The sequence below is a fragment of the Sarcophilus harrisii genome, chromosome 2, assembly GCF_902635505.1.
Source record: "Sarcophilus harrisii chromosome 2, mSarHar1.11, whole genome shotgun sequence".
Classification (NCBI taxonomy): Eukaryota; Metazoa; Chordata; class Mammalia; order Dasyuromorphia; family Dasyuridae; genus Sarcophilus; species Sarcophilus harrisii.
The window spans coordinates 509,095,698-509,112,700 of NC_045427.1; the positions used below are offsets into that span (position 1 = coordinate 509,095,698).

General features: G+C 32.6%; 1 protein-coding gene across 5 annotated transcripts in view; it reads left to right on the forward strand.

Annotated features, from left to right (window-relative positions):
• Positions 1 to 17,003, forward strand: part of TCF12 (transcription factor 12) — a 402,673-nt gene that overhangs the window by 344,624 nt on the left and 41,046 nt on the right. For 3 of the 5 annotated variants that reach the window (XM_023498571.2, XM_031955269.1, XM_031955268.1), the window contains exons 9-10: positions 15,413 to 15,518; positions 16,649 to 16,788. In XM_023498571.2, coding sequence (XP_023354339.1) covers positions 15,413 to 15,518; positions 16,649 to 16,788 — 246 coding nt within the window. Of the gene's footprint in view, positions 1 to 544; positions 1,532 to 15,412; positions 15,519 to 16,648; positions 16,789 to 17,003 lie in introns of those variants that run through there. The other 2 variants (XM_031955270.1, XM_031955271.1) reach the window with 2 other exon arrangements.

Genomic DNA, 17,003 nt, shown 5'->3' on the forward strand with positions numbered 1-17,003 from the left:
CAAGACAGGTGCTGTTTTTATTCTCGTTTTATAGTTGAGGAAACTGAGGCAAATGACAGTTAATTAAATTCCCCAGAGTTACTTACATGTTTGAGGAAGAATTTGAACTCAGATCTTCCTGACTCCAGGTGTGATTTTCCATCCATTTTACCATGTAGCTGCCTGGGAAACAATTAGCTTGCAAACTCCATGTTGGACTATTAAAGACAAATTGGATACTTTAAAAATAGGTAATTTTATATGTATTTCAGACATAGATATAGTCCTAAAACATATATTTGGCCACACCTAATTATGAAAAGTCTTGAATTTGTTACAGTAAGATTGTCTCCATGCTGATTTTTTCTTTCCCTCTTCCTTTCCAGGAAAGTTTAGCTTCTTTTGGAGAGAGAGACAGGCAGTTCGGTCGATGTACATAAATATATAAACATTCCTAGGGAAAGACAATAAGCTATGGAAAAGATGTCTTTTTTTTTTTTTTTCAGCTCCATTATAGCAATATAAATAAATTTGTACTTTGTGTACATCCATCAAATGTAAGGATTCTTATACCATTTTTTGGAAAAAATATAGTCTTGTTCATTATTTTTGACTAATAATGTTATAAAATGGATCAAAATCCATGATGCCGTCTCACTGTTTTCAACAAATTTTGACACTTTTAATCTTAAAGAAATATTTATTTATTACATTTCCTTCTCAAACACTGCTATAATTTATTAATAAAGATGCATTTATTCAAATGGGATACTAAGAGTTTTCATAAACAATTCTTATTAAATTCTTCCATCATGATTTTTACAGCTCAAAACCAGTTCGTGGCATGTTAAGTATACTTAAGCAGAACAGGATAGAACTTCATCCAGGAAGTGATTATGTAGAAGGCTTAACTGTCTAGGTCCTTCTTGTTATACATGATTCAGTGTTTCCAATTCCTGATTGCTTGATCATGTGTTTATCAAAGTTGGAAGCAACTTTAGACCATGCCAGATGGTGATGTCGCTGGAGGTGCATCAAGCTACGTTTCCACTGCCACAAGTGCTCTAATTTAATTAAAACAAAAAGCAGATTAACTAGCTGAGGAGCTATCCATTTGTTTTCCTTTGTTGTCTGTTTGTTTGGACAAAGTTAATAATTCCTTAGGGTATTAATTGCTATACTCCTTTATCTATTTTCTGTGTTAGATTAAGTAAGTAACTGGTATTTTTCTCAAGCATAAAGGTTTGACTTTTTGGCATCCTCTACCAAAGCAGGGATTTGATAGAATTTGAAAGGGGTTACAGTATAACCCTCCCCCTGTGCTTTGTGAGTTGGTTCAGTCCTGCTTTGCATAAGTTCCTTTTGAGTAGATCCATGTGTGGATGCATAGTACTGAAGACTTACTCTGTTTGACCGAGTGGATGTATGTCTTGGAGAGAAGCAGGGTATTTTAACTGCAGACAGTAACATTTTTAGAATCAACATGTATTGTGCATATCCTGTGCCTGGAATGGGCAGCAATTCTTTGATGTATTACTACAATGGGAAAACGGTGAGAGTCATTTTCTTTGTCCATAGAGTTTATCACGGGCTGACTTCATCAAAAATACAGTAGATTAAGTCACTTTCCAAAATCTGTGTGCTTATTTTTGTGTTTTCTTTAAAAATCGATATTTGCAATAGTATATTTAAATTGCTTGTAATATTTATATTTTGGTAGCTTTGTTCTGAAAAGGGTAACTTGCTCAGAGTAGCTTATTAAATATTTGTGGATTTGATTTAATTTTTAAAATCACATAGACCATAAACTTGAATTCATGTGTTATATAACATTTTAAGAATGCTTTTATTTTTTTAAGCCTGTTCTCTTTGTTAGCTATAAGTTTCAAAGTACATTTATCTTGTTTTGGATTTTTTATTATTATATGTTTAGGATTGTTGGTTGCTTTTTGCAGTGGAATAAAAAAGATGAAAGTCATTTTGGATTTTTATAAAAATAACAAGTATGAATCTCTGGGAATGATTAGGGAAGCAGTCAGCCGGTGAGGGTCGTATTTCCTGTTTGGAGTTTGAGGTTCAGAGCCTGACTTTACTGTGATACCATCTGCTTCCAATCAAATCAGCATTTTGACCCTGCACAGATTCATAAAGTAAATCACAATTTGGGAGGGATGGGGGGTCGTATTTCTTAGAGACACCTCTAGATTGAATTATTTAAATCCATTTTTTTTCTTTTTTGGTATTGCTAAGCAAGAATTTTTTCCATCGATGCTCTTAATGTTGCTGCATAGCATTTGCACTAACAAAACCATGGAAAGTTTTGTTGATTCTAAGAAAGCACCGTAAATGTTTGGTAATTCAGAAGTTTTAAAAAGGAAAATGATATATTATAGAAATTACTATAATGAGGAATAAAAGGAGTCTTGAACAGAATGCTAAATGTTTAATTTTTTTCTCATTACTTATCATTAAAATATGTTTTTGCTAAAGTGTTTTTTGTATTCAGATGTTATCTTGAAATTATCAAGAAATTGTAAATTATAATATTTTGAATACCTGTTCAGGTTGTGTGGGGAGTGGGACTTTAAAACAAGTCGGTTATGATGAGATAGGTTTGCCACTTTTCTTACCCCTAAAGATTTCTCAAGTAGCATATAGCTAGCTGGGAGAAAAAAGGGAGTAAAGAGTGCTTAGTCAAAGTACTGATGTCTTTCATTGGCATTTGTGTTAAGGCTTCTTGAATTCATTTGGCATTTGTTTGCAAACTTTTTGCTGAGCTTTATTGATAGATAGTAATCAATCTGAATATCCTCAGACTCTTTAAAAAGTGTGCATATTCAAACTGCCCAGATTAGCCACGTCAGGGTGAGAAAGGGGAGTGGGGGGAGGGTAATATAAGTGAAATGACTTGATCTCTATTTCATTTCCTTGCCAGCTGTCTTTCAAATGTGAAATCATTTCTCTTTTATGTCTGATCCTAAGTGAAAACATTCTGTTTGAAGATTTTATGTGAATATATAAAAAATATTAGACTTACGTAAAATTAACTATATAATACCCCTAAAGCAATGAGAATATGACTTGCATTGAGTTTTTATTTTATTCTTTCTGGAGCACAGCTCACCCTATTACAACATTTCTCTTTGTTCTACAGCCGGGGAAAAAAAAGCTTTGATCTTATTAAGTATTTCCAGGCTTAGAGTAGATGGCATGGCTGGTATCATAGAAGAGTATGGTCTGAAAATTGATAGCATGTGCCTGTTACAGGTCAGAGGTGACTTTTATGTTCTTGAAGAATGAATAAATAAATGATAAATTATGCTAGTCATCTAAATCTTAAAACCTTATTTTCATTTTTGTTTTTTTTAAATGAACTTCTGTCCTGGCATTGTTTGTTACTCCGTATCTTGTTTTATCACCCCTTCCCCCTCCGAAAAATAAAAGAAGATTAAGGAAAGTGAGTCATAGTTAATCAAGTTATTTTAGTTTCATATAGGCATCTCGTACATAGAAAGAAAGCAAATTTGTCCATTGTAGTTTTTATGTTAAAAACCATAATTTTCATATTAATTTGAATCTGTTAAATTCTCTCTCCAGTGGATGGAGCTGCATATAATGATCCAATCCAATCTATATACCAAAATTAAAATATCTCACTTATTTTATTCATTTTATACTTAAGGCCATTACCATACAGGGGTATATTTTAAAATATTTAAATTTTATTTCTTACTCCCTGTTAAAAAGCATACATATCTGAGAGAGAGAAGGGGAAGGAGCGCCCATGTTCTCAAACTGCATTGCTCTTAAAGTGTAACTAAAGGAAATACACCAGACCCATACACTTACATTTGTTTTTAGGCTTTTTTTTAAAGTATTGAATAGATCATAGGCAAATAAAGATTGATCCAAAAAGGTCTTCCTTCCAAAGGCTTATTAAATAAGATTGTGTGGTAGATAATATAATTCTCCACAGGTAACAGGTTCAAGAATATGTCTACATAAAAGAAAAACAAAAGTTAAGATATTAACCTGACTCATCCTGATGTTTGAAGAAATCAGTGTTATACTTTATAATGTGCAATATAAAATGGTCTTTTATATAATTTCTTCAAGCCATGAAATACTATATGTATTTGATAAATATAGAAGCTGAAATATTTATGTACCTAAAATACACATTTCTTTAGATTTAAAAGGACAAGCAACTGACATCATTGATGAAGGATAGTTTGAAAGAAGCCTAATTTTCAAAGAACTAACTACATGTGTGTTCATTTTTCTCTTGTTAATGTCAAGAAAATTTATTTGGATAAACATCAGTGAAGAAAGTGGGGAGGAGAATTGTTGAGAAAGGGAATCCTGAATTTCTTTTACTACAAGATTCAGAATTGTGATCTGATGAATGAGGCCTTAATTTTCCAAATCTTGAACTAAAGAAATTAATGAAGTGTTTGAGGCACAAAGTGAATATTGATTAGAGACACAATACCTTTTGAATTGCATCAGGTGGTTATTTTAGTCTTGAGGGAAAAACACAGAAAAGGTTTGCTATGATCCAATTGTAATAATCTTCCAAGGAACAAGAAGACAAATTATGATTCCATCTACTTCTCCTTTCCCTAGGACCTTTACAAAGTGCCAGTGTTTATATGGATTTGTTTACTTGGAAGCTTTTGCAAAGGTTTATTTTCTAGAAGTAAGGAATCAACTTCACCGGCATGGAGAAGGCAGCCTGTACAAAAAGAGGGAAGGTTCTAAAATGTATTTCTTACATTTTAAAAAAAGATTAAAAATAATTTTACTAAAGTTATAGAAATGTTATGTCAAATAACTAATAGCTCTCCCTGGAATTCAAGTACCCAATGTGTTTGGGTTTTTTTTTTTTAATTAAAAGTTTATGTTTTAAATTTTGGCTTTACTCTCTTAAAGCGGAATTCAAAGTTCATATTCAGCTTTAAAGGAAAAGTTATTTCATGCTTTTGTTATAAAACTAGGAATTTGTCTACATTTTGGTACAGTTCAATTTTTAAATTAAATATTCAAAAATATCATACAAAGAATTCTCCATTTTTTTAATGTGATCTTCAGCAATATTGGTTTTGTTTCAGGGAAGAACATAACTTGTCATCATTGCTCTTGGGAAAAGTGGTACGCCATGTTGGATGGGTCTTCCTAATCTAGGCAAGGCTCAATTTTGTAAATGAATAACTATAATTCCCTAGAAAAGATTTAAATTTGATTGTGCACTATTTCCATCTTTGATATGGTTTTATTAATAGTATTTCATAATTAAAGAAAAAGAAAAGATGAGGGAAAGGTCCAGGTATTTTGTATAAAAGCACATATTTTTATATATAATGCTAGAACTTCCACTTCATGAAGTAGAAATTGAAGTATGATCAATTCAAAGATATCCTTAACCCATTTTCTTTAGAGATGAAGTATTTGAAGAGACAAAAACTCTATGGCCACATAGTCATGTAGATGACTCAGTGGTAAGTCTGTCCATTTATAGAAGTTAATATCATTCTGAAAACTGGTTCAGGTGAGGAAAAAATTGGCACATACTAGCTCATATAATTTGTTTATCCCAAGAACTACATTGGACAAGTAGCTTAAAAACTCATCCTAAAAATATCCGGTATCCATTTTTCTTTTGTACAGTTTCCTTATCATTTATTAAACCAATGTTAGTTACTATTTGAAGAAATTATTTTATAAAGTTCTTTTTATTTCCCTGTAGAATTTTGCTTCAGCTTTTATGTTAAACCATTTAATCCTGAGAGAAGTAAATTAATGAATTAAATTTGTGCATAACTATATACTATCCACAATAAGGTCAAAACTAACATTTCTAAGTTAGGACAAACTTGGCCTGACCTTTTCTTTCCACAAACTCTCTAAGGAAAAGCTGCTGAAGATATTGGATGACTAAAAATTTTACATTAGTTGGCTTAATTTTTTTGGTCCCAATTTCTTTCCTGTCCCTCTTTATCCCTTCCCTTTCCCAAAAGTATAACTGACTTCATTGAATAAACCTCAGAATTTTCTTTTCTTGGCTCAACTGGGTTCAACTGCCAGTGTGTTGAACTACATACAGTTTCTGCTTAGAGAGGGTATATTGTCAACAGTGTACTTTATTAATGTTTCAGAGTGAAGGTTATGTTCGTTTCCATGGGCCCATGAAAACAATGAAGGAGGGGATCAGGTGCTGTATTGGTGTATCTATATTTCTTAAAAATGTAGGTGGCTAAGGAGTGACACTCACTGATTTGTGCAGTATATTACTTCAGTAAACATGTGTTTGAAAGCTAGTTCCCTAGAAATTCCATAGGCTATAAATCTCAGACTGGAAATTGAGATTACTACTGAAATAAAAGAAATTAGATTCTATAGCAGTTAAGCTATGGCCATGAACATGAAATTAAACTTAATAGTAAAAATCTGCTTGCCTTAGACTAAAAGGACATTTTTTTTTTTTTACCAAAAGATAATTACAATAATTACTTAGATAAGGTTTGAGATATAGCCATGGCAAGAAAAATTACAGATTTTATTTATTCTTTTTCTATTACTATAAGAATGAAATTTGGTGTGATTTTGTGCTAAATGTGGTATATTTAAAAATCTCGGGGAAGAATGTTGATTCTTTTATATAGAACATTATTTTAAAAGGAAAACTTTTGAAATATAGACATTAACATTAATTTATATGGACATTCTATTAAGTTTTTTCCTGTGATATAGTATAAAAAGTCTTTAGCACATTAAAATGATGGCTTATAATATCCATATGCTAAGAAGGATTTACGTGATGATCCCTTAGATTTTTCAGGTTGATGATGCTATATTTTTAAGTACTTAGATAAATCTACCCGATTGGGTTTAGAAAAAGAAAACTAACTTTTATTGGAAAGACTAGTAGTAATTTGTGACCTTTTATAATCAATTTAAATTGTGTCATTTTTTTATGCTCACTTAAATTTTAAATTACTCTAAACTTTTGTTTCTTCCATTATGTTAAAATTTTACAGTTCTTTCTATGATTAAATTTCTTTTTTACATGTTGAAAATATCTTGTTTGTGCTGGGGGGCAAGGATGGGGCATAAAAAGAGGGACAGAAAAAAAATGGATTCACCAATTTTTTGAAATGAAGAGTTTTGCCAAGTTACTTACAATTTCAATCCATTCACTTATAGAAGCAATATTGATTTTTAAATTGCAGCCCTCCAAAATTATTTGATAATACTTTGCTAGGTGATTGATATTAACATCATATTTATTTAGGCTTTTTTACTTTTTATCTTCTCTTTTATATGGATAAAAATCACTAAATCAGAATTTTTTTATTTATTGCATGTTACATTCCTATATACAAATGATCAGTTTTCAATCAGCAATAGCAATTTTTTTTACGTATGTGTATGTATGCAAATGACTATATTATATATTGTCATTTCCTATATAATTTCCATAGGCCAATAAATTTTTTAAAAATATTGACATAATCAAGTAGCTAGTTAAAATTTTTGTTCTTGAATAGTAATTTTCAGATATGCTTAAAAATGAACTGTGGGGAAAAGGGCCTAGTTTTTCTAAATTTTTGAGGTTTGGTCCATAATTGTACATTATTTATTCTTATGTTTTGAATTCAAGGAAGCTGGGGCTTATTTCTAATTTATTATATAGGACTTGATTGTGTTTTTAGTGGCTTAAATTTGGTTGGTTTGGGTTATTTTTTGTTTTGTTTTCTTTTTTTTTTGTTAGATCTATTTTATTAGTTAAAAAATGTTTTATGATTCAGAGTAAAATATAAAACTGCAGATACGATGATAATACTCAGGCTTTCCTGCACATAATGAGTGGAGTTTACTTTTGAAATAATATTGGCTTGATATTAATATTGTGTCCAACACAAATTTCCAAAGTTCACCTAGAGTTTCCAGTTGTTGGAAATCAAGGTTGGTGTTAGATAATTTGGAATGGTCACCTTATACTAATGAATTTGCATACATTAGAATATTTAATGATCTTGGAGGTTGATAAGGCCTGCTATTTCTGGCCATTCTTTTTGAGGATCTGGTTCAGTTCCAAATGTGAGGCTCTCTGCAAAGGAAAATATTTTTAAAGCCTCAGAAACTAGTTGTGTAATAAAACCAATATGTTCAGAAAAAAAAGATAAATTATCTTTGGAGAGCCAGTTGGAAGCCATCCTCTTTTCTAGACAGGTGAAGCTATCCAGAAAGTGTTGTTGTCTGGTCTGATATTGATTCCTGCTTTGGGGAGTCATGAAAGCTTATGGGAATCCTATTGTTTTCCTGAAATAATATCCGTAGCCTAAAAGTTTTAGAATACAGGAAGTGGACACAAACTTCAGATAAACTATAGGAGTTTTGAGTAACCTAACAGACACATCCTTCTCTTCTCCTTCTGGGAGCAAAAGAGTTAATCTTTTGGGGGTCTTGGTTTCTTTATTTGTAAAATGGAGGGCTAAACCTTGAGGCCTTTTCCAATTCAAAGTCTATGATCATATGTGTGGTTATTGAGGAAAAACTGTTTTTTTTTTTTTCCCATTTGTTGGAGAAATCATTCATAACTAGTAGATTTGTGTGTGAGTGCCTTTAGAAATTAAGATGTCAGTATCTTGCCATATGTAGCCTGAGCTACCCATCTAGGTAACTAACAAAAAATGTTTGTCCTTTTAAGCAAGGGCCCTGAGGTCTTTGGATCTTTTTTTCCTTAGCAATTATAAAAGGATTATCATATGTAAAGGCCAAATGCTTTCTAACCAGGAATAGAATATGACAGTATCACCAAAACAAAGAAAAGTGGTTCACCCTATCTATTAAATCTGAGGTGGCTGTTCATATAGTCAAGATGAAAACTTCAGGGAGAAAAAATATTGGTTTTTGCCAGAATGGTTCAAATTGGCTGCATGAACTGACTCATTCCATGGATAATTGTGTAATCATTACAGAGAATAACTGTGAATATTCAGCCTGGAATTACAGTATCCTTCCTGGAGCAATAACAGCTTGCAGCCTGGGAAAAACCCCAGTTAGGATATTTTGTGGGTATGTTCTCTTTGGCCAGACCCAAGAGAGGGATTTGTCAGATTTCCAACCTTGTCTTCTCTCAAGCTGAAGTTGACCCTGTCATTCAGTTCATCAGATTGTTACACCCCCACCAACGCTTTTCCCAAAATCATTTTTGTTCTTTAGAAATAAAGTAATCCTTTTTTAAAGCCATAGTCGAAATTCTGGTTATTTTGAACAAATCATTTTGAAATGGTGGTTGAAGTCTGGAAACAGGCAAAGTAATCATTAGATGGTGAGCTCCTCAGGGACTCAACTGTCTTATACCCTTCTTTGTATCTTGGTGCTTACTTAGCACAAGGCTTGGCAAATAGTAGACACTTAATAAATGACTGACTTAATCAATTGACTAAGTATGGGTAGCTTAAAAAGTTTTGAACTTTGAATTATAGAATCATTGCATTGGGAATTGAGAGGGATATCAGGCATTGTCTGATAACCCAAAGTTGCATGAGTTGTTGATCTTCCACATCTGGAATGTTCTTCCACTTCATGGAATGTCTAGATTCACTCCAAGCCTAATTTAGTTACCACTTCTACACAAGGTTTTTCCTCATCCCTCCCCCCCCCAAAAAAAAAAAAAAAACAGTTATTAATACCCTCTCTCTTTTGAAATTGCATTGTATATATGCCCTTTATTTACTTATTTACCTATTTTAGTAATACTCTCCTTTGAATGTAAGTTTCATGCAGGCAGGGGACCTTTTTATTTTTGTCTTTTTTTTCCTCAGTGGCTTGTACACAGTAGGTACTTAATAAAGTGTTTGTTGAATTGATTTAAGAGATGTACCCAAGTTCACAAAAATACAGAAAATGGCATAGCCAGAATGCGAACCAAGATTTTTTGAGTCCAAATCTAGTGTCCTTTCATTAGACTGTGCTAAAGTTATATGTATTGAATATTTGGGAATCTGGTTTCTCAACCTCACCCCTTACTAACTGTATGGTCATTGGGCTTGTCACTTCTAGAAAGAGTCATTCATATTTCCTCCTCACCCACTCCTCAACTTTCTGCAACTTTTTCTTGTCCCTATCTTCAATTGAAATTGGCCTCTCCTAGTTGTCAATTATCCATTAATTATCAAACTCGTTAGCTTTTTTCCCTCAGGTTTTGCCCTCTTTAACCTTTATGAAGCATTTTTTTTTTTTTTTTATAACTGACCGATTCTTTCTTTTAGTAGTCTTTCCTGCCTTGGCTTCTCTGACAATGTTTCTTCTTCTTGTCCTCCTGCTTAAATCCTTTTCCATTTTCTTCCTTTCTTTGATTTGCTTTTTTGGTATTAATGTGTGTGTCCACTTCAAGGTTCTGTCCTTGACACTCTTTTTCTCTTTTCCAATTTCATGATTTCAATTAACACCTTTATGTAGATGCCTTCAAATCTAAGTCCTTCAGTCTCTTCCCTGATCTAAGTCCTTCAGTCTCTTCCCTGATCTCTAGTCCCATACTTCCATATTACTACTGAGAAGAACCATTGACAGCTTTAACTTAGAATGTTCAAAAATCTTCTCCCCAAAAACCTTCTACTTGTTGCAACTTTCTATATCTATTGATGGAACCATCATCTTTCCAATCACCCAGGATTTATACCTCAGAACCATCTATCTTTGTACTATATTCTATCAGTTTCCAAACCTGCTGATTCTATTTCCACATTATTCTTCACATCAGTCTTTTCCCTTCCAACCTCAGTCGAGTTCCTCATCACCTTCTACCTGAAGTACTCCGTACTCCATTAGCCTCCCAATTGACTTCCCTATCACCAATCTTTCATCTCAACAATCCATTTTTGCATTCTTTTACAAAAATATAAGTCCTAATGCAGAATAAATCTTAATGGCTTCCCATTGCCATTGAGATAGCAAACAAAAAGTTCTTTACAGGCATAAAAGTTTTGAAAAGATTATGTTGAATTTTTTGTATGTGTGTGTATGAATAGCAAGCAGTATGTAATAAAAATCAATGTTTTCATATACAAGCTTTGTTTTCCTTTTTTTTGTCTCTCTCTCTCTCTTCTCCCCCACCCTTCCCATAGGAATTTATAATATTAACATTCTCTGTAATCTATCTCTATTCTACGTCTCCAGCCTCATTTTATCTTTATACCTTATATTCACATTAGGATCTAGCCAAATTAGACTAGCTATTCTCCTGCCTTCTCCCACCTGTGTATGTTTAGGAAATCCCTATGCTTTTTGCAGTCCTAATTCAAGTGTTCATCGTTTTGCAAAGTCTTCCCTGGGCCTCTCTTTGAAAGTGTTCTTACCCTCCTCAAGTTTTCCTCCATTTCTTGTCTAAATCTGTTTCCCTTGCATATCTTACTTATTTGTATATATATATATGTGACTCTCCATCATTAGATTATAAACTCCTTGAGGGAAAATATCATCTTTACAGTGCCTTGCTGTTAGGGGGTATATACCTATTCTGTTCGTTACACTGTTGTAAACTTAAAGTCTCTGAATCCAGTTTTTGTCAACTTTGAATTGAGCATAAATAATACCTCATAATAATTTCGAGGATCAATTGAAATAATGTATATAAAAACAAATTGTAAAGTATACATAAGAATAGTATTCTTTTTTGAGTAACTGGATCCAACTAGATAACTTAATGAAATCCTTTGTTATTTCTAAATAATGAAAGCATCTTTTTAAGTTCCATTTGGAATTTGAATTGTAGAGTTTAGTCTGGTTCTCAGAAGTATATATGCAAACACATGCATACTTTTTTTTTCCTTTTAGATTCCGTTTGTAGTAATACAAAATCAGACTTGTGATTTAAACTTATGATTAGGTCATTAACTAGGAGGGGGAAAAAACTGGCATCCATGGGCAGGTGATCAGGTGACATAAGAGGCCTGGTTTTAATTTGTGGGCAGTACTGATTGTAACTGAAAGAGACTTGCTCTTTTTGTGGAATTGGCTGACTGTTTCCCCACATCTGGAGTTAATAAAGTCCCTGAGACCACATCAGTTGTGTTTTGCCGCAAGAACTCTTTGATCTGAAAAATCTAGACTGGCACAGCTGCTGCTTCCTAACATTGCAGCTATGTTTTTGCAAGCTATAGTTAAGATACCAAAACAAGCAAAAAAAAAAAAAACTTTACAAAGTTATGTGCCCAAGCTAGTTCTTCTCTGTCACTGTTTGATGAGACCACATTGAGAATCACATATTTCATAACATTTTTATCATGATAAAGCCTCAGACACGTGTTTTTAGTACATGATAGACTTGTAGAAACTAAAGATTTTCTCAGTTTGTGTTTAAAAGACTGTAGAAAATGTCAGAGGTATAAAAGTTAAAAATGAAAACAACCTTTTACATGTACAGTGTATGTGAAACTAGATTTATATTTGGAAAGACCTGAATTCAAATCCTACTTTTGAAACTGGCTGTGTGACCCTAGGTTTATGACTTAACCTTTCTAGGTCTAACTTCCCTTATTTTTTAGATCCCTTCCTGCTCTAAATCTATGAACTTGTGATCCTTTGATTGATAATGAGTCGCATTTAGTTCTGAATGTTTAATGTAGATTTCTATATTAATTTATGCAAATTTTTATATCTCAGCTGAATACTGTTTAGCTTTATTTCCTTGTTCTCTTTGACAGTGATAGATTAACCATTAACATGATAACATATGCTGCTTTATTTGGCCCAATAGAAAACTTGTAAACTAGTAAACCCAATTTTTGCCTTTTTGTGTACTATTGTAAGTCTGAACATTTTAATATTTGATAAGGGGAGTATGTCATTTTTTTGAGTCTGATAAATTGAGTATGAGTAAAGTTGCTATATGAGGCAATGAAGTATAAATTTACTGAATTTAGTCAAACTTTGTGAGTTTTTCCCCAACGTGTGAAACTTAAAACTACAAAAATTAGATTTCTCCAGAATTATAAAAACTTGAATCTTTCATTTCATTGCACTATATACCACAGAGGAAATTCAAGAATTTAGTGTATCATACTTCCAAATGAACAGGTGTTTGTTTGCAACATTATAAGAATAGATATTTGAGATAAAAATAAAGGATATCTTTTTTTTTCTTCATTTTCATTAGTATATTTTTGGACACGTTTAGTTAATTTCTAAATTTTTCATTCATTTTATACCTCTTGGAATTATAAAAATGGGAGAGGGCTTCAACTATGATAAAATTTAGAGGAGGAAAGATGGGAAGAATCTTAATTTCCCAAAAGTTGAACCTACATGCTAAATGTGCATTAGTAAAGCTATTCCATTCTGGAGTAGTCAGCATTGTGAAAAAGCCTTAGAATATGAAAGCATCCTTTGAACCATTAGGAAAGGAAGCACAATAAATGAACCACTGGACTTCCCAAAATTCCCTTTCCTAGAACATCTACTTTGCATAGATTTTCTAAAGCAAGAAGCTTAATCTCAGTCTGCTTAGATACCATAACTGTAGATACATTTTTACTCTTTGAATTCTTAAAATTTTGAAAGTTGTCATGATGAATATCTATTAAAAATAACATTAACTGGGGCAGCTAGGTGGCACAGTGGATAGAACATCAGCCCTGAAGTCAGGAGGATCTGAGTTCAAATGTGATCTCAGACACTTAATACTTCCTGGCTGTGTGACCCTGGTCAAGGCAAGTCACTTAACCCCAATTGCCTCAGGTCTCTCCCCCCCCCAAAAAAAAAAAAATAAAGTGTGTGTGTAAAATAAAAATAACATGACCATTTTCAGTTTTGGGGGGGCCACCAGAAAAGTGAAAATATGTTTTTAGTTCTTGCATAATTTCTTTAAAAGTCAATTTCTGACGCTTACTAAAGCTTTAAAATTCCACCAAGACTTTTGGGATATACACTTAGAGGTAAATTTGGGGAAAAGACCTATAAATCATAGAACCTAAAGGTTTAAACTTAGGGAGATTTTTCAGCTAGGTGGTAGAGTAGATATATCACCAGCTTTGGAGTTAGAAGGACCTGAGTTCAAATTTGTCCTTAGCCACATGATACTTACTAACTTTATGACCCTTGGCAAGTCGTTTAACTCCAATTGCCTCACAGGAAAAAAAAAAAACTACATTTAAATGACTAGAGAAATTTTCATATTTCCTTTATGGTTTCATATACTGATATAGAGGCTGGTAACTTCTGTATCCCCTTTCACATACTGTGCATTAAAAGATTTGTATTTGGTTTATTTTTTTTTTAAATCATTTTTGGTCCTATGTTAAAATGTTGTACTCTCACAGCATTTTGATATGTTAGTTTTTATAAACAATCTAATTAATATATAGTGTCCTTTACAGCTCTAAATCTCTGATTCTGTGAAAATTCTCTCATTCCAATGAATGTGGTCCTTCATGTTGCAATAAAATTTAATGTATTGGTATTAAAGTAATACTTGTCAATGAAATAATTTCCCCTGCTTCTTACAGATCATCTCTTTGTTTTATGGGTAACATCATCCTACCTTTTCCCTGTTTCATGTGTAGTCCATACCTAATCTAATTTCTTTTTTAAAGATTTGTTTTCCCTGTTTGATTTCAGCAGCTGCCATAAGGATAGTTTGATTATTAAGGTTATTTGGCTGCCTAAATAGTTTCCAAAGTGATGAGAATGTTGGTCAGTTGCCAGTTCAAAATGTTCATACTGTGTTTATCTGAAATAAAGGTTTACCAAGGGAAATTGGTACTCCACTGAAAAATCAAAATGAGTTGTTGTGTTTTTGTTTGTTTTGTTTTTTAAGCAGTGCCAGACTTGAAAGATTATTTTGTTTTGAGCTTTAAAATCCCATAGCAAGATATAGATTGTACATTCTTTTTATGGAAACCTTATCTAATTAAGAAAGAATCTGATTGCTATATGCCCTATGTGTTTAATTCTTAGTATTTACATAGGTCATTCACATTTTATCTAGTTTAATTAAATTGTAATTGTTTGGTATTTAATGTTTACATCAGGAGTTTGGATTTTATGGATCCAGTTTATCTTTTGAGCCATATTTAGTAAAGGTTTTATATCCTGCATTTTGTGCCACAAGACTGTGAGATTTGTGTTTTGTAAGCAAATTCAACATTATATGCCTTTATCCAACCACCTGGTTTAATTGGCACACTGTAAAGTGTGTTATGGGGATGCTCGTGGTGTTCTGCTCTGGCAGTTTGCTAAAAACAAACATTCAGACAGCGATCGAATTGTGCATTATTTTTCTGGACTTATGTATATGTTTTCAAGGTTTGGGGCTTTTTTTTTTTTTTTTTTTTTTTTTGAGTACTCAATTCAGCTTTACCTAAGTGTTAGCCAGAGAGCATGTATTCTTTTTTTTTTTTTTTTAATTTTGTTGGTATTTAATTTTAAGGTATATGCACCATCCCCAAATTCGGATGATTTCAACCGAGAATCTCCTAGTTATCCATCTCCCAAACCACCAACCAGTATGTTTGCTAGCACTTTCTTTATGCAAGGTAAGTACTTTTTAAAAACAAACAAACAAAAAACCCTAGTACATGCTACTGTGATTATTTTTTGCATATTAACTGACACTTTGGGTCATAAAGTTTCCAGAAAAGAGTGGTTGCTATGTGACCATGCAGGAAGTTTGATATAAATTATCTAGGTGTTTCTGAGTGAAATAAACTGTCCTTTGATTTAAAGGTTTTCCAGTGACGTTAATTGCTGACTGCAATTTAGGTGGATTACCCAGCAGACCAGATGGGCAGTCAGCCAGTCTTAGATTTGTAAGGGCTTCGGAATAGCACATTGGAGTAATTGAGAAAAATGAGAAAAGGAATTCTTGATCATTCTGAAACCTGAATGGACAGCTTTTATTGACAACTTGTTCAATTTTTGCATTTTACATGAAGGATTTAGAGTAGTATCATACCTAGAATTTCTAATATAAATATGGTGCAAAAAGGAGAGACCAGGGTAAGACTTTGTAAGAGAGAAAAAGGATTACGTTTCCTTTACTTCATGTCTAGCAAATGGTTTTACATGGTCTGATGTGGTTTTAGACTGGAAAGCACACGTTACACGTGAGCAATAAATTACTATATACAGAGTTGTTTGACTTTTACATTGGTAAGTGAAGTCACTATCGACACATTTTGGTTAGAGGCTGAATATAATATAGTAATTATTAGTTATTTAAATCTTCCTGAAAAAAATTTTATTTCACTTTGTTAAAATGTTTTTAGATAATATAAATTGCCTATTATAGATTAATAATTTTTTCCATTCTATATTTATGACGAGTGCCACTTAACCAAGTTTGCAAGCTTCAAATTTGCCCCTCCTACCATAGTCTGGCATTTTATCACTTTTCTTGATATGAATCTGGAGTTTCTAAAGGTTTTTGTAATTAGCTCAAGTACTTGGTATTTTCTCAGCTGCCAGATTATATTTCAACTCTTGAGACTAATTTCTTCTTTTTAAATATAGCAATGCAACATGAAGAAAGGAGAACTAAATGGAGAGTCTTATTACTGGCATGAGACGAGTGAATCTAGAGAGAAAGTTAATTTTTATATCATTAATAACGTAAAATAAGTTCAATTTCTTTGCTAAGAAGAAATTTTTTTTCTCTTCTTTTTAGATGGGACCCACAATTCTTCTGACCTTTGGAGTTCATCGAATGGGATGAGCCAGCCTGGTTATGGTGGAATTCTGGGGACCTCCACTTCTCACATGTCACAATCCAGTAGTTATGGCAGTCTACATACACATGACCGCTTGGTAAGGTTATACCCCACAATTAAGGCACACTAGCTTTCTGTTTCTACTTTTATTTCTTTTAGGATTATAATTATAAAATTAGATTCTATCAAAATGTTCATATTTGAAATACTTCTCTGCTTAACGCATTCTATGTAGACTTGTAAGAAAGCAGCCCTGACACAATTGAAGTTCCTCAGCTGCTAACTTGCAATGTTCTCTTTTTGACATATTGC